This window comes from Phaethon lepturus, unplaced genomic scaffold (genome assembly GCF_000687285.1).
Source record: "Phaethon lepturus isolate BGI_N335 unplaced genomic scaffold, ASM68728v1 scaffold13163, whole genome shotgun sequence".
NCBI lineage: Eukaryota > Metazoa > Chordata > Aves > Phaethontiformes > Phaethontidae > Phaethon > Phaethon lepturus.
Window position 1 is genome coordinate 50,679 of NW_010529810.1, and position 24,237 is coordinate 74,915.

General features: G+C 39.7%; 1 protein-coding gene across 1 annotated transcript in view; it reads right to left on the bottom strand.

Annotated features, from left to right (window-relative positions):
* Positions 1-217: 217 nt before the first annotated feature.
* PIGN (phosphatidylinositol glycan anchor biosynthesis, class N) overlaps positions 218-24,237 on the bottom strand; it is a gene marked incomplete at its 5' end in the record, with an annotated part of 63,529 nt that continues 39,509 nt past the window's right edge. Inside the window, 9 exons of the mRNA XM_010284058.1 lie at positions 218-341; positions 7,754-7,806; positions 9,546-9,588; positions 12,452-12,525; positions 13,862-13,937; positions 14,423-14,478; positions 17,181-17,267; positions 19,413-19,515; positions 21,984-22,086. Coding sequence (XP_010282360.1) covers positions 218-341; positions 7,754-7,806; positions 9,546-9,588; positions 12,452-12,525; positions 13,862-13,937; positions 14,423-14,478; positions 17,181-17,267; positions 19,413-19,515; positions 21,984-22,086 — 719 coding nt within the window. The remainder of the gene's footprint in view (positions 342-7,753; positions 7,807-9,545; positions 9,589-12,451; positions 12,526-13,861; positions 13,938-14,422; positions 14,479-17,180; positions 17,268-19,412; positions 19,516-21,983; positions 22,087-24,237) is intronic.

The following is a 24,237-nucleotide window of genomic DNA, read 5'->3' on the forward strand; positions in this document are numbered from 1 at the left end:
AGCAGAGGCTTTTTTAGCTCTGTTGGTGTCTAAGTGGCAATCTCCAAATGCAAGTTTCAGTCATGGGACAGCATTTAACCTGTACCAGCAGAGCGCTCTGATCCCTGCATGGGATTTTGGCACTCTAGTCCATTAACTTATATTTACATTCCAGAGGTGGAGGTTGGTTCAGAGGAAGCGTGAGGATGGGAACAAGACAGGAAGACTTATTGCTTTATCACGTGGAATGGTGCTTAGTCCTTCTGAGAAGTTCAAGTCTCTTTGTAGTTAGCAGCTGGGCCAGTCCATTCATCAGCATCATAAATATGGTCAATGACATCACCAGCACATAGTGGCTAATGCTGCAAGGAGGAGACAGATAAAAGAAGTGAGAGAAAAATCCAATTTGCAGAGTAAAAAAAAAATCCCCTGACAAACAACCCTCTGAATATTTTTTTTTTTCTGTTTAACCAGGCTTAATTATTGGCCTTGTATGTCATTTTATATATGCTGTTCCTGGTCGACAACTATTATAGCAGCACTATTGTGTAAAAACCAAAGTCTGTGACAAAATAAAATGGTGGGGACAATAGAAAACACAACTGAGCGTGTACCAAGTGAAGAAGAGGCACTGGGTGTATTTTTCATTCTAGTGGGTAATTGAACGTATGTGTCAAACCATTGCAAAACGTCCATTTGCTGTGAAACGTTAACGCAGAATGTAGGGACAACTTGCCATCAGGTAGACATTCCTTGGTAGTAAGACAAGCCAGATATTTGTGTCAGCTCAAGTGCAATTTTCTAGAGAATACACTGTTCCAGTGATAAGAAGCTTTAAGAAAAAAAACCCAACCTCACACGAATTTTTCACTCAACATTTCTAAAAATTGTGGAATTCTCTGCTGCAGTAACACATGGTTTCGAAGAGATTAAACAAATGAGTTTAAGAGTGGTTAATAAACATAGTATGAAGATGCAGCTTCTGGGTTAGGAAGTCCTTAAGTCACTAATGATTAAAAGGATAACAAGCAGAGAGCTTGTTCTCCACTTGCTCAGATTCTGGCACCTGATGTTCACTGGTGTTACAGATGGGCTATTTAGTGTCACACTAAGATTCGACCCCAGATATTCAGCATCCTGTGTTCAATGTCTGAATGAAGCTGCTGTTAATGTAAATCACTAGCCATTAAGAAATTAGAATTTTTCCAAATCCAGTGACATTTCAGGCTAGAGTTGCACATGAAACACTGCTGCACCCATGTCCATCATGCATCCAGTGCGGCTGTTTGTTTTTTTACTTGGAGTACTGAAGATACTGGGGTTCTGACATGAGGGATGCCTATACCTCCAGATGCACCCATCTCCACTATTTCAAAGCAGATGGGTCTCTAGGATGAGCAGGGTAACTTCAGACTCAGTGAGGTCTGAGCTTAGTCACAAAAAGGAATTGCAAGGAGCATTTGCTGGTTTAATGACCTGGAATTTCTGCCAGAGGACTCATTCAGTTTAAGAGTTTAGCCACGGAAGAGCAGTAAAGCTTATAATGCCGATGCTATCAATCCTCATGACCCCAAGACCGTGACAACCCTGGCGCTAGCCTAGTGCAATTTAGCTCTGTGAAGTGGAGAAGCACCAGCTCTTAACAAAGCTTGGCTGCTAACCAGTGCGAGAGAATAAAAGTAATCCAAGAAGTTCACTAATGAGCAGGAGCTCTTCCACAGCCAGGATACCAGCAACCAAAGGAACCAGGGTCTGACCAAAGTGGATGGAAAACACTGAAAGGGACTTGACTCATGCTACAAGATTTTTCTGTTTCTGTTGAGTCTGACTACACCTTCTCACAAATACTTTGCTCAAAATACAGTTTTAAGAAATCAGTTGCAGAAATCCATCAGCACAAATGGGCTCAGACCTCAACAAGCATAATTCACCCTAACAGCCCGCATCTCTGCAAACTCCCATCTGTACACAGCACAACTGAAAATATTCACTGCTGTGAACAACTCAAAGATAAAAATATCAGACAGGAGCCATCTCTCCTCTGTGCCTTTCCTATAAGCATCTGCCCGCCGCCAGCTTTAGCTAAGCAGATCAAGCACACCTAAGAGCCACACTGCTCCTCTGTTTCTGTGGGGAATGTGTAAGATGACACAGCGCGAGCATGAAGTCAGGCACAAAGCATACTTTCAGCTGGTCAGCACACTTCAGACTTGGTAATTCACAGCACATTTGCAACAACAAAGATAATACAACTCCTTCAAGAGCTAGCTGCCCTTGGAAGTCCACCTGGGTGTGTTACAGGCTCAGTTTCAGTTCTCCATGGGAAAGGACATGTTGACAACTGAAAGTCAAACCCTTCTTGCAGTTATCTTCATGGCATAACATGCCCTTGGGGACCGTACAAGCACCATAGGTACAGAAGTTTGCGTGGCTCTTAAGGGCACGGCCACCCTGGTAAACAGCTGGATGGCTTAACGTCTCATGCATTACTGGTAACACCGCAACTTTCCTTCTCACCTGGAACCAGAATTGTAGTTTTTCATGTAAGTAGCAACACCACTTTCCTTCTAGCTTTCAAAGAAAGCTTGAATGAGAAATCTGAAAATGAGAAGCCAAATGAAGACCTTGCCTTTACTCCTACAGATACCCTAAAACAGTCACCAGAAGATCAGCGACTTGCTGCCCTCAGCATGGTTCTTAGACAAGCATCTGAGTTCCTGTCCACCCTAAAAAGGAGCTTTTCCAGATGTGGACGCTAATCAGTTATTTTGGAGGGCATAGAGAGGGGCTTTCTCAAAGGAAGAAAAGCCTCCACAAACTCTAGTTAGCTACCTGTCAGTCGAGGGATTGGGTCCTCCATAGTTTTGTAAAGAGGAGAGTGCTGCATACACTTCTCCCTTGCTATACTGTGAAAGGCTGAATAGTTATGCTCCCTTATGAAAATATCAGATGTGCAGAGTAAAGAAATATATACATATATTATGCCATAGAGGACAATGTAAAACAATTTTACTGTACTTGTGACAAGTGCAAACAGCCAGCATATTTGGGGCTATCAGCAACTGGTACTGCAGCGCCTGCAGGCAGCTCTGGTAAATCAGTTCTTAGGCTGGGGTAATGCTGTAATTAAACAAACAAACAAAGCGAGACTCCTACAGGTATATGGCACAACAGCACTGGCAAAATCTTGACCCCTATACAGCCTAGAACTGTACCCTTGTCTGGATCTGTAGTTACAGTGAAACATCTCAAAACAAGCCTCCTCCACCAGAAATCACACCTGAGCTAATAAGAAAAAAGAGCAAGATTCTAGGCTCCAGGCAAGTCAGATTCATGTGGAGGAAGAAGAGATATTAAATATGTACAAGAGAATAGCATAGTGGGGCAATGCTTATAAAGGATGAGATGGGCAGGGACAGGTAACGGTAGAGAAGAGGTAGCTGGTGTAAGGGATCATGGATGATCTAAGGTAAGGCAGCGCTGTTCCATGGAAAGGTGAGTGCCCTATGTATGGATCAAGGTCAACAGGCAAAGCTGGTGCTAGGAAAACTTTGGATCAGGGAGGGAGACACCTGCTTTGGTGGCAAGGAATCAGGAGAACATGAGGTACTATCATCTCCTGGCTTTCTTTGTGACAATGTACATCAGTGAGAAGTACTAATCAAAGACAAGAAGAATCAAAGATCAGTTAAAAAAAAAAAGGAGGGGAGGAGGGGGCAGAAATCAATCTTTCTCCAAAAACATGGCTTTCTCCCAAGACAGGCTAATTCCTAAGATGGTAGATCTGATTAGAAGCTAGGAAGACAGGAAGATGGAGTAAGTTACCATAGCAATTAAAAAATAAGAATAAAACACGTAAAATAAAAATAACTTGTGCAAGGACTTGGGAGAGCACTCTCAAGAAGAGTCTGAGGATCTTGTTTCTACATGACATGATACTTTCAACTGTGGGATTGTTCCCAAGCACACACTGAGACCCCAGATTTAGATTCTGAATTTTAAGTCTGCTGCATTTCCAGCTGGGATCCCCCACTCTCCTCTGTTTCACACAAAACAAATCACAAAGCACATCACTGCTTGCTCTTGTTACAGAAAGTGTTGGTAAACACTGTTTTTCTCCTGGTTACATGACCTTTGTTTCAGTAGTCAGACCTAGAAGCCCCAGCATCCCAAACTTGAAACAGACTCTGTTATCCTAAAACCTAAAAAACAGTCTCCTGTGCTTTATCTATGTCAGTGTCCCCTGAACTTTGAAACTGCATGAGAACAGTTAAGATTGTATCTTTCTCTTTATCTTCCAGCAACTGTTATAAAAAGAGGGAGTAGCACAGTATGTGTCTGTATAAAACTATATAATACTTTATATGACTATAAAGAAGCTTTAGGGTTTATCTTGACTACCTGAATATCCAGCTATTTACAAAATGCATATACTGTATAGATATCATAGGCTTTAAAGGCTATATCTCTCTATCTATAGATAACTACAGATAGAGATAGATAAACATACCATTTAAGCCAGAGAGAAATTATTTTAGTGACAAAGCAGCTGAGAAACTAGCTATTCCATTTGTCTGTTATGCAAAAATAAAAGAATCTGTCAGAACAAACATCTTGATCACATACTACACACTGATACATCAAAAATACTAGCATTATTATTTTTATGAAACATAATGATGTATTCTTCCAGCGCATATGATGCAATTTAGGGTGACCTCAAGATATATACGTAGAGGGTAAGGTTAGCAGACCTCAGAAGCTCCCGTAAGCCACTGCTACGAGTTCTGCATTCACGGCAAAATTATTATCCTCTTACATCAAAACAATGAAAAGCACTCTCTGAAAAACAAGTTCACATTGGTTTTGGCATGACCATTAAGCAAAAGGGCTTTAAGACTTTCTAAGAAGCCATAAGTATTTATGGTAATTGATAATTTACTGAGAGGAGGGACTCAATGGTGCGTTGATAGTTTGCTGAATGTGGTAACACAGGACTGTATGTCGGATCTGTTGTTACTCAGTATTTCATGAATGATCTGGAAGAGTGGGAAAAGCAGAAATCTCTTTGCATTCAAAGACAATATGTAAGTGGCATGGTGAATTCAACGGGGAGAACAAAGACATCACATTGTTAGGGCAGATATGAAGCATGGTAAAGTGACATGTAATGTGGTTAAGGCATGGTAGAATGAGATGTAAAAGCCAGGAGTTAGGGGTGAAATTAAAAAAAAAGGAAATATGTCAGTTCAGTAAACCAACCCTACTTCCAAACAGTGAGAGAGGTCCACTAGGAAAAAAAAAACACCACCATAAAAAAGCAGTTGTCTTTTTATTACAAGCTATTTAAAACCAGCTCTTACACATGGAACTTCTGAGCACTGGTATTTGAAAACCCAAGTATTGCCTGATGAGGGCTTCCTACTGAACTTGCACATTCTTAGTTAGAGAGAGGACATACAAAAGTTCTGAAGCATGGTAATTATAAAATCCATAGAAAGCTATCACCACAAAAAAGAATGGGTACAGAAATATATATCAGAAGCTTTGCAAATGCAGCACATACACCACTGCACTCTGACAGGTTTCAGAGGAATGAAATCTTCACTGGGCAATTAAATTGCTGCTTTTCCACCTGTAATTGCAGTGATGTAGTAACTAGTAACATAAAATAAGCCCTGCTAATTGTGCATACACACGTCCCATCAATGACATACACACACACAAAAAAAAAAAGATGAGAGCACCCTAAGGGTGCTCCTCTTTGTTCCATGAAATCCTACATAGGTTTTGTAGAGATACAATTGGAAAAAAAGAACTGTCATTTCCTTAACTGACTCAGCCTTCTTGGGAAAATTTTGGCAACACCTAAAATGTCAACTGAGATGGGATATTTTCAGACCTTGCTGTCAAAGCAACAAGAGACAACACTGCAATGGGAATGCCACAGAGCTGTCACTGCAGTCGTAACAGGAGGACAGGAAAGAGCCATGTTAGTATCTCTCTCCCACTGCTTTTGGGAATTGTCCAAGACCCCATGAAGCTCATCTTCCCTTTCAGGAATAAACAAAAAAAACCTTCTGCTGTTGCCTGCTAATTTTACCACACTTGAGGATTCACACAGAAGGTTCAGGTGCCAAAATATTGCTCATGCTAGGTAAAAGAAGGACTACTTCAGTTCTACGCCTACGGCTTTACCTCTTTCCTTATGCTACCTACTAATTTTTTACCTTATGCACATATACACACATACATAAAAAGCACATATAAAGAGACTACAATAAAATAATGTAGGTGGCAAAGTCAAGCACTAGAAAGTGAATTAACGACAAATTTAAGGTTGCCTGGGAATTATGTGTTACTATGTTACAAATTAATCACAAATTACTCTTTTGAAAGGACTTGCTCAGTGCTTTCTTCAGTGCTTAAAATACACACACAGAGAGGCAGAATTACAGATGTGCATAATGAGCTCCCCTAAACTCTTTGGGATACGGCAAACTTCCAGCTGAAATGGATCCAACAATCTATCACCATTGTAAATCTATGCTATGAAGACTGTAAATCAGAGAGGAAGTTTTTGGGTACTTGTAACAATTTATATTTTTGCTTGCTAACTCCTAATTAAAAAGCTTCTTGCTCAGCAGAACAGAGCTTGTCTCAGGTCTTTAATATCCTTATTAATCTGCATAGGAATTCAATCCAAAGGATGAGGCTATCTGATTTACCATAAGCTGACCACAGCAAGGAAGTGTGATGTTAAAGCGTCGTTTCCTCTATTTGATCTAACTGTATCTCCTCCCATCAGGAACCTTCAAAAGGTAGCTACAAGCAGGAATTTGAGCCTCCAAAGAAAACATGCAGAATACGTGTGCATGTGTGTGTACATGCATACATGAGCTGGAGGGAACATTGGGGCTCAGCAAAGCACAGAGTAAATGTAGACTAAACAGAATATTAACAACGGGTCACTATTCAACATCTGTTTAAATAACAGCATCAAGTGACCAGATTGGCTGGATTATTAACAACGCCTTCCCTACAAAGCATATTACAGCATATTATCTATTTCCACAACTCATGGAAGGTAAACCTGAAATGTGTATTCCTTGTATTTTTTATTCCTAGACTATTCACAAATAAGACTTGCAGAGTCGAAAACCCACCCCATGATGTATGCTGTGGAGGCTAGTACAGCTCATAATACAAAACAAATTCTCTCATTTTACCTGTGATTTCTATGTTTAAATGCTACAGATTTACTCTTCCCCAACTAGGGGAAGAGTAAAAAAACCCCCCAACAAGGGGTCCTGGTAGCCATCAACACATTCGCACAAGGTTCATTAATTCACAGGGGAATTAATGGAGGCTTAACTAGATTCAAAACAATTAACAATCTTGATAAATTGTTATTTCAAAGGTGATTACAACTAATTAAAATGCAGAACAGTAATTAAAATATTTTTTGTGTAACTTCTGTTCTTTAGAAATCAAAGAAGTCCTACTTCCTGTATTTCTTGCCATGCTAGATTCACTACTCCATGTTGCTCTGGAACAGATTTCAAGACACACGTTTTAGCCTGGGATATATGTATATGTACATATGTGTGCACACATGTGTGCACATGTGTTTTAGGTATGGGGAACATCACTGAAGCATTTGATGAAGGAGAGTAATTGGAAAAATTACAAGAATTCTGAGAAGATAAACAACAATATTAACCTATGTACCTTTTAAAAATTCAAGAGACAAAAACACCCCAAACAACTGTACCTTGTTCCAATATCCAGCCAGCTTCCATAATCTTTAACCAAAAAGAAAAAATGCTAGGAAATAAAATAATTTTGATTAATACATCAACATTACATTACATAATGTATTTTGTGTTACAAAATTAAAACTCATGTTTTCAGGCTGTTTACTCCAAGTTTCTAACTATTCAAGTAAAACAATGGCGAGACTTTTCCAGGAATGCTCATTTGGACCAAAGTAAGGAATAGTCTAGGAGCCAGAAATAGATTTATCATGGTATCAAACACAAACAGCTAAAGATGGACTAAGTTCTGTCAAGCTGGGCTTGTACGAAACAAGATTGCCATCAGAATTTTTTCAGTAAGAAAATCCAAGCCACCTTATTGCTTGAAATAACAGGATCCCAAATAACACCTAGTGTCAAAGAGAAGGCTGCATATTTTTTTTATGGAATTCTGCCACAAATTTCTTTGGGCAACTCTGGCAGTTCGCGACCTGTAAAAAGGGAATAATGTTGGGAGAAGACAACGCTTGTCTATTAATGAATCCGCCAAATTCCAGCTAGTGGCCACATTGATTCAAGACCACAAACCAGTTCTCTTTTTTTTTTTCCTGCCAACTTTCTCATTTCTTGATATACACACAGCTCCCGCATAACAAACCACTTGGACAATATTTTGTTTTGTACACCAACTATATATTTGCGAATTGTTTTAAAATGGTTAAACCAAAATAGGATAATAGGTGAGATGTAAGACCTGGGTATACTGGGGCTTGGTGCACACCAGTATATGCCTGCACGCTTTTTTTGGTCTAGGTAGATTGATTTTTATTAGTGAAATGCCATGAGTGTGGTTTACCGGTATTTTAATCCTTTTCCTGGGGAAGTTATAAAAAATCAGATTAGTCACACAGATTTATTTGAAACCACAAAAAACCTAAGCCTTCTCTATTTCTTACTATACAGACAAATTAGTAATTTTTTTTACTCACTGTTTTTTCCTATCACGTGAGATCCACAGATCACACTGTATGAGGAAATCTCATCAGGAACGCATACTCCAAAGGAACAAAACTAAAACGGCATGTATGAAGCGAGAACACCAGCTCTACCTGCTGCTTTGGAAAGGTTTCCCTTTACCTTGTGATACCCAGGGGCACTGCTTGCTGGGTTGAAGACAGTTTGAGGGGGCAATGTAATCTGTAATGTTTTAATCTGTAAAATTTACATTGGGATACTGTTCAGCTTTGGGTTGTTTTAGCTAGCTTGGTTTGTGGACGCAAGCTTTCTGGAGATAGCATTTCCTAACAGTTTATTACAAAGGGCATGAAGTGTTTTTCCGGATGTTGCTCACCTCCTAGATTCTGACAAGTCTAGCAGAGCTGGTGGGTAATGCACTCGCTCCTTTTCCTCTCTTTTTCAAGGGAAGGTAGGGTGAGTCAAATGTTCAAAATTCCTGAAAAATTAACTAAACCCTGCACACAGCTAAAGCAGATATTCTTATTTAAATTCTTCCTAAGAATTTGATTGGAATGCACATGAAAAACTCAGAATGATAACTTATTACTTCATTTTTGTCTATTATTATTATTATAAGAACATTGCTTCTTCAGAAGCATTAATTACATGAAATTCAAAGAGCACTGACTGGAGGAGTTTTATCTCTAAAATTATGCTAGGATTTCAATCCAATTCACTGTCCTAGTTACAAAAACTTTGAAGTCTGAAACAAATTCCAATCTTTCTAGACAGAGTTAGAAGAGCCCTCTGCTTATTGATCTTATTTGAAGAGAATGTGCAACAACAACTTACCAAAGCCATAATGTCTGAAATCACAAGAACAATGAGGAAAAGGCTGCAAAGACAAAAAAAAGAACGAGACCATCAACCTTTATTAATGGCCACAGGTGCTACAAAGCTTATGTTACACTCCATAAAGAAATTAAAATAAAATATGATCTCTTGTACTTGCCTTTCAATCACTCAGACACATTTCAATTTATTATAGAACAGTTAAAACATATGGCTAGAACATCTGGCATTTGTAATGCCATCCTGCTTTAAAAAGACATTTCCCATTAACAGAGTTTCAATTTTGCAACAGAGAAACCTAACAGGAATCATTTACCGGATAACAAGAGCATCTTGTGAACAGTGCCTGCCTCCTCCTGATGCAGGGCGCTCATGTGCTGGTTAGGCCAAATAAAGCATATTTAGACATTTCAAGACGGACTCAAGAGTAAGCAAAGCTGTTTGGCATAGGCAGTCAGATACCTGAACTGACCAGTCCTATCCTGACAGCCACCCTGGTGGGTAGGTGTCTGCTAAATAGAGGTGCTCGCCCCACTTCCAGATCTCTGGGGGCCTGTAACCTGCTCTGGGAACATGCAGAATTTTGGTGGTGTGCTCCCAAACCCATGGGCCTCTGTCAGGTAGAAGGTTACTTCTGGAAAGTTGGCTGTAGCCAGTAAAAGGAACCAGAAGGGAGCATGCACAGCTACTTTTTCCCCCCATTAACCTAATCTTCTTTTCATTAAACTATGTAAATCCTAAATTACACGAAAGCAATTGCTATAACTGGTTAAAACTAGTTTCTAAGTTAATGACACTGAAGCAATGTTGCAAACAGCCGACCCATTAACAGAGAAGTCTTTAACTAGAATACAGTTAATTTATCAGTACTATCATCATAAATTCATGAAGCTTTTTTGGGAAATTCTGCAGCATTGCACAAGCATGTACTGGGGGGGCACCCATACCAATGCCTCCTGATGAGGAAGCTGCTGGTACTGCCTATGTCAGCTATGCTTCATTAGCAAATAAGGATGCAACAAACTGACTCAACCTCGGATGCACTGAAAGGCTTCTCTCCTCTTGCATATGGCTCAGATGGGGTGTTGCGATCCCGTAGTGCCTCGGAGGCACTCAGCTAGAGGGCTGTTTTCACAGGCGAGCTCCAAGAACATATTCTGACAGAATATTCCCCATGAACAGCAAAGAAAAAAAAATCTTTAATCTGTCAAGAGGGAGTTTAGAAACAATTTGTCCAAGTCACAAAAATCTACTTTTTGCCCTCTGAACTGCAGGAAGCCTTTCACAACAGAAGGACAACGCTAATTTCAGGGCAAGTTTATACACTAAAAAGACAAGATTGTCCCCTGTGATGGCTTAATTTCTCTAGCAGGGACAGCAAGAGCAATAAAGAGCGCAGCACAGACTTCAGGATGGGCTGACAATCAGAGCACCACCTCTCCAGGGATCCTGGGCACATCTTGTGGTTTCTGCCTTGTTCCCAGGCTGACGCTGTGGCAGTACCACTGCTACTGTTACCTGGGCACGGCTAAATGAAGCCGGCGCAAATACTGTCCGGACTTACAAGCATAGCCTCATAAAGCAGCACAGATGTACCTGGTTTAAGGAGCTGATACTACTTCCCCTCTCACATACTCATATGCACACTCCGTAAAAGCTTGCAATATCACTGATGCTGCCAAGGCAAGGGATCACAAGTGAGGAAATGCTGACCTTTATGATGCCTGAGCCCTAGAAGTATAAATTGCTAACTAGTCTGCTGAGCAACCCCAATTCCTCAATGCAGCCCTGCTTCTGTATAAGCTTTAGTGAGGACGACGAAAATCCTTCCTTGGGGGTCCAGGGACAGACCAAGTACGTTGCATGCACAGCTAAGGCAGAGAAGGTAAAAGGGGTGGTGAGCCTTGTGCTTCCTCTCCAAGAAATCAGATGTCGGGCTGCGATGTCCCTCGTTAGTACCACGTGGCATTGTATAAGGGGAAAACAGGCAGGGCACAGGCAGGATGAAAACAAACAGAAAGGCAGAGGGCATCACGCTGAGCAAAAGCAGCTTCCTCCCACTCAGCTGACTGATACACAGGACAGGGTCTCTGCAGTCCCCCTGCCACTGTCCAGCAAGACTTTCGGTCGACCCCATGCAATATCCCACGGTGAACAAACTCAAAACTACATGGCTGACAGGGACCTCCTCCATCTCAGCACCATTCATAATCCCACATGATGAGCAGAGGATTCAGTCATGTGCTGAAGGGGTAGGGAGGGCTAACAGTTAAAAAAATAAAAATCTTGAGACCGTGAAAAGAGTAAGGGTAGTTCAAGTCCAGGCACAGCACTCTGCGAGGCTGGGCACCCGTCCCACGTTCTCTGTGAGAAGTTTTTAGAGATGGAGAAAGGACTGGCAGCCACCGAGTCCTACTGCAAAAAATATGTACTACTGAACACACCTGGGAAGCACTGAACTGCAATGAAAGGGCATAGAGCCTTTTTTTTTTTTTAAATGTTATTTGTGATGAGGTCAGTGCTACAAAGCTGTAAATTGGTTACATTATAAATGAGTTATTTTTAAAATATTGTACTATAGCCAGAGATGTAATATATAACCAAAATTCATAGTTTAAATGATGCTCATTTTTCTACATTAGGGGGGAAAGTGCTACTTCTGTGTATTGTAAACAAAGAATATTAAATATCTGATTGTTTCAGACAGGGCCAACACTTCCATTTATACTCATTATCACTAAGAACTCCTAAGCTTGCAAAATCACTGAACAAACACCCAAACCATAATAAAAGTAACAATGTGACCTACTGTTTTTCTTAAATTTAGTTTGAGATTTGACAATTCTGAATTCTTGCAAAATAGGTTTGAAACCCTTACTAATGCAGAAATACAGCACTTACTGTACCTCTTAGAAGACAGTTGTGTTGTGACTTGAACAGCTTCAAAAGCACATGATACCAGAACAAATGGGATTACAACCTGTTTAAAACATAAGCTACATTGTGGTTTATAGCCATATTTACAAAACAACCTGGCACATTGTGGAAACATTCTCCTGCTTTTGAAACTATCACAGAATGTGTATGTTACAAAAATAAAATATTGACAAGAAAGGGTAGAAACTCATTTTGCAAGCAGCACATTTAGTAAATCACGAAAAAGTCCCTTCCATGCTCACAGCTGAAGTGCAGTGAAATAAGCCATGAGGCAGTATGGAAATACATAATTAACATACCTTAATGATCCTCACTTCATGTATCCATTTTAGCACTAATGATAAATACCTCAAGAAGGCTAGAAGACAGAACTATTCAGATCCAGCATCTCATGTGAGAGGCTTGCAGAGTTCCAAGCGTAATAGGACAATCTCACCTCAACCCCCCAAAAAATCTGAATATAGAATGTATTCTATACAAGGCAAGGCAAGGCAAGGATCACACTGCCCCTCCAAAGCCAAGTCAAGCAAATAGAAACAGTTGAGTAAATTAAGAACAAAACAATCAAACAAGTTAAAAACATGAATGTTGCCTTTTGCTCGCTTGAAAGTTGACTTGTAATCCTCAAGTTTGTAGTGTAAATGCGTTGCTAAAACCTCTTCTCTCACATCCAGAAGGTTTGCATTATTGCCTTAATGTCCTGCAGTATAACATGCAGTATAGCTGTAACTTAAGTCTGCTTTCTCTGGGACAGAGGCAGCAGAAAGGCAGAGGCAGGAAATAACGCTTATTTCAGCAATAACAAATTCCATGTCTCCCGTCCTGTTTGCCTCTTTGCTCGTCTGACAGATCCTTTACTCAAATATTAGCAAAGAGCTCCCACACCTTGCCTGCAAACAAGAATTGCAATCCAATCTTTGGTAGATTATTAAAAAATAGAAAAAAAAAATGAATTGTAAAATGATAACCTAATCAGTAGAGCATTCAAAGCCTCTACTTAATGTAATGTAGATAGAGCTAATAAAATATATATATATCCTCAATGTCTCTGTAGATATTATACTATAGGGAAAGCTTAAAATTTTAAAAATAATTTAAGTGTTTTCAACATTTAAAATTTCCATTTTAATACAATAAACTGATCTAATGCAGTTAAATTATACTTCCATGCACTTTAGCTTCTCTCTTTTCGGGAACAGATGGATCCGCCTCCAGAAGCCCTACAAAGGCTGAAAGCTTCACACATGGTTAAGGTGGCTAATGAAGCTCAAATACATATATATATATTTTTGTAAATTGCAAAGTAAGAACCATGTACATGATATGTTATTTATTAAACAGTTCTTTGAGAAAATTTCACTAAAGGTAAGATTACTAACCTTTAGCACAAGCAAGCCTCCCATCATGAAAGGACTGAACACAGTCAAGAAACAATAGACAGAAGCAGGATCAAAACTAGAGAAACACAAAAAAGACATTACAACATATTCTTGAAATGGCATTTTCCATTAAAAAAACAGAGCATTTAGTTACTCCTGTAACATACTGTGCGTATATACATTTTTAAACAAGGCTTACAACCTTCTCTTCTCTTGCTCAAATATTAGTTTAGTAAGGACAGCCTACCTCACTTTTCTTTCTCTACAATTTTTCTCTGCTCATGTCTTTCGAAGTGCCATGCTGTTGGTGAGCAGCCAAACTCTCTCTGCTCATGCTGCCAATAACTTCTAACGTAAATTGAGATGACCTTGTAAGCAACAAGCTCAGGTTCTTAGGGAACATGTTACAGAGAGCAGAAACAAAATAAATTATCATTGTTGTCCACTGGCTATTGCTTTAATTCTGCTGCCCTGATTTTGCTAACCAAATTTATATTTAGTATGTCAACTGCAGGGAAAACTTTTTATACCCTGTGTCTCAAACCAATTAATAAAATTTACCTGTTAACAGAAGCTATGTTTCCAGTGCCAAAAAAGGCTGTCACTATGAAGAAAACCTAGATGTATTTAAGGAAAATACACCACAGAAATGGCTGCAGTAAAACAAAAACCAGCATTTCCCCCCCTTCATTCCAATTTGCCTTCGAAATCCTATCATGAAACTACAAAAAGCTGACGCACTATTACAGCTTTACACTGTATTAAGAAATCCAAAGTATTGTCTAGCTTTACCCAAGATTTCACACATGACTATGTCAATTTTGAAAGACAGGGACTGCCTGGGTAAGGTTTTAGAGCCTGTCTTGAGGCCCCTGCCAGAAAGCTGCAGCTTGTTTTTCCTGGGCCCATACCTAGCGAGATAGGAGCACCCCAGGACCACAGTCCCAGCTGTGCATTCAAACACACAGGCTTTTGCAGAAAGTAATGACATATGCATGTGTACCGCACACCCAAAGAGATGGCTTTATTAAGGAATTGGCAGTGGAAAAGGTAGTTGGCTATGAAACAAGACTAAAGGCTCCTACTGCTATCCCTCCCATAGGTTTGTTGTCCAAAGGTTATGCTGAGTCTATCCATTGCAACATGGGAGTCACAGTTTTTTCTTTACTTGAGGGAGGGAGGATGACTCTGGCAGTGTCTATATAGCTGGAATGTTTTTTTTTTTTAATAAACCCTACCCTTTTCATCTAGGTACAACACTTGCTGCTATATGAGCCTATGAAAGATATTTTTGTACCTCCTGAGCTCATTGGGGCCCATTATAGCTCACATTTCTTTAGTCAAAGAATGGTTTTTAAGCTTCTATTTTCATCAGACAGAGGGTTAGTCAGTGACGATGGCTGCTGTTGTTGGAGCTCCCTCTGGTCCTTCCACTCCTGTTCTAGCTCCTGCACTGGATCATTTAAGTCTCTGCATAAACAATGTGCTACCAACTGTTCAGCAAAATCGCTGGGATTGTGCATGCAATATTTTGGAAGGATTAGGTCAGCATAACTAAAGAAATTATGCTTCCCAAGAGTATCACATCATTTCAAGTTTAGCAACACAGTGGTCTAACCACATAGCACAGTTCTGCCAGTTAAGATTTATAAGGAAAACAGTTCTGCAATAAAACAAAAAATGCTAGTAGCAGGTCTAATCCAACTGCTAAGCATAAACAATCTGAATCTTCTTCTGGAAGATCAGGTGATAAGCTCCCTCAGCACATACTGACTTTTGGGCCCTGTATAGGAAGCTTGAGAAAATCTTAAGATATACAGCTCATAGGGTCGTAGCTGCAATGTAACTGCTCTAGTAGAAAAGATTTCTCTTCTAATACCGCTATTTCCAAACATTAAACAGCATCTAAATTAAAAAAGCCACATCTTTTGAGCAGGTGTGTATCATACCTGCTATCTGTAAAGGAGACCTGCAAATTGTGTATTTTTTTTAGGAGCTGAACAAAATACATTCAAGTGTTTTAGATTAAGATAAGATTAAAGTAGTCCTACATGCAAGTGTTAGATTAAAGTAGTACTATGCTGGAGCTTTAAAAAAAATACAATTGGATTGTTTGATTTTGCTTTGACTAATTTTTAGCATCTGACAGACAGCAGTAGCTTTACTAAATTTAGCTTATTTTTTGTTAAAATAGCAAACTAGCAAATGAAATAGGTAAGCTTACTGCAAGGTGTCTCAGCTGCTTTTCAGGTATAACCTAAAGCAAACAGAAACATTCAACACCTAGCAAATTGTTTTTCCTCCTTCCATAGTGCCAAACTGCCTTCTTAATGAGGTATCTGTCACACCTCCTCTGCTATAGGTTCCCAATGTCCAACAGCATGGTCCCAAATTCCAACAGCATGGACTCTGCAACTGTGATCCACCCTCTCAGATTTGGTTATTCTACAAACTATAAAGCCTGGTTTTGCAGGAACGAGTATTGAGACAACTCCCTCCCCAGCCCCAGCTATGATAACCCACCTGCGCTAGAAACCCCGATGTTCTAGACTGGCTCATAGTTTTTCTCCCACTTGCACACCCATCGCCCTTGCTGCCAAATACCTTTCACTTAACTGCAGTCCCACAACAGAAGAGAAAAATGACAATGTTATCAAGTCTGTACAGTATTAAAAAAAAAAAATCAGCTGTAGTTGCAGTTACAGTAATGCAAAATAACTGCTATGTTAGTGAACAAGCAGCTCTTCCCTCCCAAGCCCATTTCTACCAGCAGAAACCATGTGTGACAAAAGTAATTCTAGGCCAGATTCTGGGAACACGTTTGACTAAGAGTCTACAGGAACTTTCCTTCTCCTCTCATCTGCCTGGCCATGGCCAATGCCTGCCCCTTAACATTTTCTTCTTAACACAGTGCAATACTCTAAAAAATGAGAAAATGAGAATAACTTCAATATCGCCTTTTCCAACTGATTTGTGAACGTTGAATGAGTTCTCTCCAGCCAAAATATAATAAAACAAAACCAAACTGAAAACAGGACTCCTTAGAAGAAAGTTTACCTCAACTGTAATGGCCATAAGAGATGAAACTTTTCAAAGTGGCCAAGGAGCCAGATTCCAAAATAGTGCAGTTCATACTGAATTTTTTACTACTTCATCAAAAAAACATAATGTACAAGACCACTGTCTTTTGAGCAACATGAGTCAAATCACCTTTACCATCTTCTGTTTCCAGTGGTTACCAGGCTACGAATTTTGACTGCGGGGCCTTTTGAAACAATCCCATCTTTCCCCTGGAACGCTGCAACTGGCAAAAGGATACAAAGAAGAAAGACCTGCGGACATCATCTAGGTGGAGCTGTCGAAACTGAGTTATATCAATAGCATAGGTGAAGTTGAAAACTGCAAGCTGGAAAGACAACAGAAGAAATCAATATTGAGTATCAACTAATGTACTTTGACAGAACCACCATATTTTTACTTAAATGAATGTGAAATAAACCTACTTCCCTATCAGCTGTTATTAGAGTAGTATTATGATGAGGACTGCAAACCTTTCCCATATTTTCATTATACTTTGATGAATCTGCCAAAAGGATTGTACAAGTGAGATGATCAAATGAACAGTGGAGGTTCTGCTGTTACCTACACTAAAAATGAACTTCTATGCCTTAGACTTATCATCATCTTTCTTCATCATAAATATGCCTCCTACACACAGACACACTTCCACTGCTCACATAAGCATGTGAATAAAGACCCACAGAAATAAAGGACTGCAATTATCCTCAGTTGACTTATGTAGTGAGTGAGAATACTAAAATATTCTCCATCTCCTTCACTCAGTTCTCAGCACAGTATCACTTGACCTGAAGAGAAATTGTCTTCATGGAGATTAAGGGGTCAACGAACTCCTTTTCACTGCGTGAAGTAATAGACATTCAACACCGACAACAGTTTAATTAAAAATAATCTCACATCAGAGAACTGAGCTGGATTCTCTAATACAAGATTTACTTTGTGGCATATATTAGCAGGCATTCTAGAGATGATTTTTCTAACCTAAAAACGTGAAGCAGGGGCAAGCACTTTTGTTCCTTTCACTTGAAGCCAAAAGTCAAATGACATACAGGGAGTGACAACAGAAAACTTAATTACAGCTTACCTATGTTCTTTCCATTTGCCTTTGATTAATGAAGTGTTCATCACTGTTTAATACTGCTTTAATAGAATTTTATTTTAAAACAAACAGAACATCAGACCACCATCAGGCAGGCAAGCACCACAGATGCCTTTTTACAAGATGTGAAAGGTAGGATGGGTTCTAGAGTGGAAGAGAAAGTACATCCCACAGATGACTCTGCCGTGCTAGAAACCTCCAGCTGCAATCATGGCTTCACGCTAAGTGTACATTTTTACATTGAGATTCTATCGCTATCACTTAAGATGCTACAAAACATGCTCACACAAAATATCATAACTAAGCGTAGCATAAATAAAAAGCAATTCCTGTTTTCATTTCTGATATTCAGCCTTGAATTGGTAAAGCCTGTTCTCTCTCAAGTTTTAAAACTGTTTCCCTTGCAGTCGAACCACAAAAGCACAGTACGTGTCAGGTCCGCTCTGGTGACTACCTTGGCTCAGCTTTCACCTCCCGGCACTTCTCCCTAGTTATTACGAGCTGCAAAAGGAAGGAAAGATGTGTACCTCTGCTTTTCTTACAAGTGACTCTGGCCACTCCCATGCATCTGTACGCAGGTTGTCTGTGACCTGCGCCAAGGATGGCACATTTTGGAGAAGTAGGGGAGAGCTGTGCTGCCAACCTGCCTGGGTCCAAGCACCCAGATGACTCTGCAACCAGCACTTTGGATCTAACCAAATCAATGGCATACCCACAGTTTGTTAAACCCTTGACCTAATCTAAAAGGTAAGTAGCAGTGGGAGCAGCATGGGGTTTGAAAAATTGCTGACAGTATACAAAATTTTAAGGTGAAGAAGATGCATTGATTACAAAACTCCCCCTCCAGGCAAATCCAAGAAGGTGCTAGTTCCTTGTCTGTCTAATCAGAAATAAAACTCTGTCCTGGAAGAAAGGGTGGAAGGACAAAGTCAGACTAAGATTTCTGGTATTTCCTATGGGTCATTTCAGAAATCAAATTATTTCTTTTCAGCCTCTCACTCAGGACACTGCCATCAAAATAAAAATGTACAGTGACATTGTACTTACTCTAAAGAGTTACCTTATGCTGAACTAGCACTACGCTTGATGAACAGAGATTTGTAGCCTACAGAATGTACCACTAAGTCAAACTGATCTCCTGCATTCCTAGAAATGGCTCTGACGTGGAATATCTTCAACAACATCAATTATAAATCTCTTTTACAAGGTCACATTCCTATTTTATAAAACAGATGATAGTGGCTACCCAAACCTTAAAGAAATGCAAAGTGTTGCTCTGTGGAAACCACTCAGAATATTTATTATCTCCTCAAGGGGAAGAAAAAAAAAGATAAAGCTGATAATTAACCTGATATAGCTATTTGGAGCTGTTACCTTTGGTTTGAGTGAAAGACCATAGTGCTGCAGTGCTTCTTGCTCCATATTTATCCACACAAACATCAAACCAGACAGCACCAGTGGAAACAGAGCTTCATACCTGAAGAGTAGCATAATAATCATATTAAGTGTCTAACAACTATTTAACATCAAATACCGACATGTGTATTTTCTTTTTTCTTCACACAAATGACATACCAAAGACCTATTGGCATTCTCCCACTTCTCTCCCCATTTCTGAGGAGTACCCACAGTTGGCTGGTTAAAGTTTAAAGTAAAGAAAAATAGGAGAAACAGAGGCTGCTTCAGCCTTGTCACGTTTTGCACCCATTTTTCTCATTTGATGGGTGATAAAACATTGGATGAGTGCCCTTTGTGTCATGATTAATTTTAACAAAACTGGAATAAAATTAAAAAGAAGCAGGGGGAAAAAAAAAAATCACATTTGGCACCCATTTTCTGCGAAACTGAAAAGTTTGTAATGAGAGCTATTTAGAACTGAGGGGTTGCAGTCCAACCTAGACAGCAACTAGAGATTGTGGCGCTTTAGGGCCTAATCACACAAACTCATTCTGGTGATCTCAGTCTAGTTCCAAGGAGAGAGGCATCTCTGTAACAAAAAGATCATTGCATTTCACTGAAGTGAAATGTCCTTTTCTTTACTATATACCACCGCATTGCAATAGCAGCATCAAGTTATGCTCTAACCAAGGCCACTATGCTGTTCTGGCTACACCCCCAATCTCAGAGGAGTACTTCTGGCTCCTACAACACTCAAACATAGCAAACTATAAGTGTACTTATGTGAGAGAATACAACCCCCAGATAACTTAGGGGTGCAGATTGTCATTGGATAATATTAGTTTCTCCTCACCCTCTACGTCTCAGCTGCACTTCATGGTGCCTCAGGTTTTTTTTTCTTTCAGGAGATAAAATTATAATACTGACACTGCCTCTGACACTAATAGTGACAAGATTGTAAATTTTTTCCTTTTTACTTTTTTCTGCCTGGGACACACACTAATTTATCTAAAAATAAGAAAATCATTGCAATTCATCTTAGTATTGTGCCTCCCCACTAGAGGGAGTGTGGGAAGGAATTGTACAAAGCAATTTCAAATTGGAACAAAAAATTTTTGATAGACATTTCCACTTCAATTATCACAATGACAAGCAGTTAAACATGAAGACAACAACAGTTGGGTTGTCAGTAACTTACAATCCTCACAGTGGTCTAGACTTGCCTACAAACTGAATGTCTTCAACTGAGTCAGTGACAACTGGTTGTATGCAACCATGCTCTTCAGCTGGCTTCAGCACTTCCAATAAACTGCACCTAGAGAGGTGCTGTAATTACCTGAGCAATGCACTGGGTTATCATTACGTGGTATAACAGAGCACTGAGGAGAGAAACACTGCATACTTTTGGCACAGAGTGCCTTGTTTTTGCGATGATCAGTTGTTTTGGGGTTTTGTGGTTTTTTTTGGTTGGTTGGGTTTTTTTGGTTTTGTTCTTTTGCTTGTTTTTTCAAGAATTCTTCCAAAATTTGTTGGTCTACTTGAACATTGTACAAAGACAGTAGAGGGCTATCAGCATTTAAGTGGTCTGGTGCAGGGCCAGTAATGTCTGGGGGGAAAAAGGGCCTGCAAAGAGGGAGGTTACCAGCCTCAGAGAGGCATTCATGGTTTATCCAGTACCCAGGACAGGCTAAGAAGGTTGAGTGTAAGAGTGTGTGTGCAGACAGGAATAAGAGTAGGATCAAAATCTTAATGGGGAAGTGAGAGGAAGGGGAGGCAGGAAATTAAAAAAAAAATAGGATGCTTCATCTAAAATGAGAGTATCCACAAGAGGCAGCTATTGCAAAATGTCTGCTGCAAGATATTGTATTCCACTTAATTTTCCAGTGTAATTAAATCCAGAGGATAAGTGGGAGGGGAGGTGGAAAGAATGGTTCCTATATTCCCCATTAATTATGTTCTTAAGAGCTACAGAGCCTGGAAAAAAAAGGGTTGGCTGACACAGTGTTTTCTTCATTTACAAGCTCCGAGGAGTTGTCTTTTATCCAAAAAGAACCAAGCCCTACTCGTTATATGGACTAGCATGCCTTTGAAATAAATTACTTCCATGAAAATCTCTCTTAATAAAATTTTCCCTCATTTTAGGGCTACCTGTTTCCTGTCACACATCATTTAAGCCATAACTAGACACCAGTGCTGAGCAGCTAGGAGAAGTTATTTCCTTTTGTTTGTGACCATAAAAGCACATGCCAAAACAACAAAAGACAAACTAAACCAGACCTTCTTATTTTGGTGCACGATTGTTTGAATACATGCCTTCCCAGCCATTGCTTGGTCTAGCTGAAAGGAATGTCAACAAAACCGTGTTTATAATACAAGGAGGAATATGGAAGTTCCCCTGAAATTTTATTTAGGAAACTAACCAAGGAGACTACAGCTGGAAGCACAGGTTACACCTTTAACAGAAGTGTTCATGAGCTTCAGCAGTTTCACATTTAGCCCTTGATTTTCATATACAAGACCAATCCAAATATATTAAGAAAGAAGTACCCTGTGCTGAGGAGCAGGTAGGTAGACATCAGAGAGAGCAATATGCTGAATAGTCGCTGAAAGAGAAACGTGGGGCTCAGTAACGGCAACACTGAGGAAGAAGCTGCAATAAAAAGAGATCTGTCAGTCACTACATGCAAAAGATATCATCTTCTGTAACAAGATAACATTCTTCAAATCTTGATACTTCATGTACAGAAGTTCAATACTGGTCATATATGCCTTCCTATTTTCAGAAGTTAATTTTGCTGAAGAAAACAAAAGGTTTGGAATGCTTAATATTTATCAAAAGTAATTTCGGTTCTCTGTGATTTTCATTCCCTGACTTTCTACCTCATAGCCTTTATAATTTCTCATGAACTGATGTTACTGAATCCTTAAGAAGATGCAGAAGCACTACCCCAAAAAACAGTCAAACATGACTGTTCAATATTATGCAGAGCCACCTACCATGGCCCTGAGGATCTCTGGCAGCTCAAAGGCTGCCGTTACAGAGCCACTGCTCCACCACATTAGATTAGAAAACCTGCCACATTTTGAGGTGCAACTGAAAATACTGCTAGTAGAAATACAGAAACTGTCAATTTATTAGCTTCTCTACTTGAAAGTTTTAAAACAGGAATATTTAAGGAATTACAGGGGACCTATCTGTCATGATTCATGCCTCTTGCCTTCAACTTGTAACGCATTTCTCTAATGCAAGTGCGGGATCTTAAGAGTCGCATATCACTCCTTAGCATGGTCCATTGCTCAGCTCCCCAGCAGAGTCCATGAGACTCCTCTAGCTGGGAAACTACTGCAGGTGAGGACAGGGCCCAACGGTTTGCAGGAGGTGAGGAAAATTGGGAAGAGAGGAAATGGGCTACTGGAAGAGTGAGTAAAAGAGGAAGAAAAGCAGACAGAAAGTGGCCAGTGCTTGAAGCAAGGAAAGGAAGAAGGAAAAACACGTGATTTAATCTTTAAACCTGATTTTTTTTTAATATGAAAATTTTACATGTTTATAAAGAAGCATGCTGACAAATAACATTGGTGTGATTCTTCACTGTGGTATTGTGTGCTCACATTACTGAATCACTCAAAGACTGCATCAACAGTAAGTCATAATTAATAAATCTATTAAGGAACAGAAATAAATCTATAATATATAGAAAGTGCTCGCGTGCTTATTGTCATAGTATATATCAGTATTTATAGTAAACATATCAACAAAAGAGAGATGAGGCTGTTTCTAAAACCTGTGGGTCAGTATGCTTTACCTCCTGATTTTCAGCCCTGGCCACTGCTACAATTACAGAATAAGTGACTTAATTTCAAGGGTGCTCCAGCCTTTCAGCATCACTTGTAGCTTTCTACACTTACAGAAGGCCTGACTCAAGGAGGAACTCCAGGGACCTCACCACAAGTCAGAATGGCTGGAAAGAAATTCAGTGTGGCAACCAGCCTCTGTGAATGACACAACACATCAGATATGTATCACCCTCTGAGTGCAATCATAGATGAGAACAGATGAGTGGCTGGTAGGCGATAATTAACCTTTCCCTTCCAACTCTGATGTGACACATCAGATATTAACCATCAAAAGACCTGTAGGTTTCTGGCTGACCTATACAAATCTCTGTATGTGTCCCCTGCACACAGTTGTGACACCAAATTCCTCAAAATTTGGCAAGTTGCTGTGATAGATCTCCACTGACGGAAAGCTTAAAACATAATATACATTCATTTAGAAATGTCTGCTAACATAAAGATGGTTCTGAAGAACATGGGGAAGCAGCTGGATTAAGTTTATGCCTCCTGGTTTTACCTCTATGTTTGTGGTTAACGTGCACTGCATGAACCATATGGTGTAACAGCTAAAGCCAGCTGGGCACAAGCCTGCAGGAACCCACCCATCACTAATTCATTTGCCTACTGATAACTGTATGTTTCTGGTTATATAAATACACACCGAGGTGCAAAATGAAGTTCAGTAACAGTGCCATTCTTCCACAACTACGCAAAAAGATGAAGAGGAGTTTGACCACATGTAATGCCACCAACCTTGAAAAAACTACAGTAAACCTTGGTACCTTAATTATTATGGTGCCCCATTTGTGGTACACGTTAGTGACAAGGCAGATGCTAGCTGTGGTTATGGTAGGTGGCAAGGCATTTCTCTCCAAAGGAGTCCTGAGGACATGTTGTCGGATGCCTTAGCTTTTTACCTGCTTAGTTCTGTGTTTAATTATGTAGAGCAACTTCAGCAAGTACATAA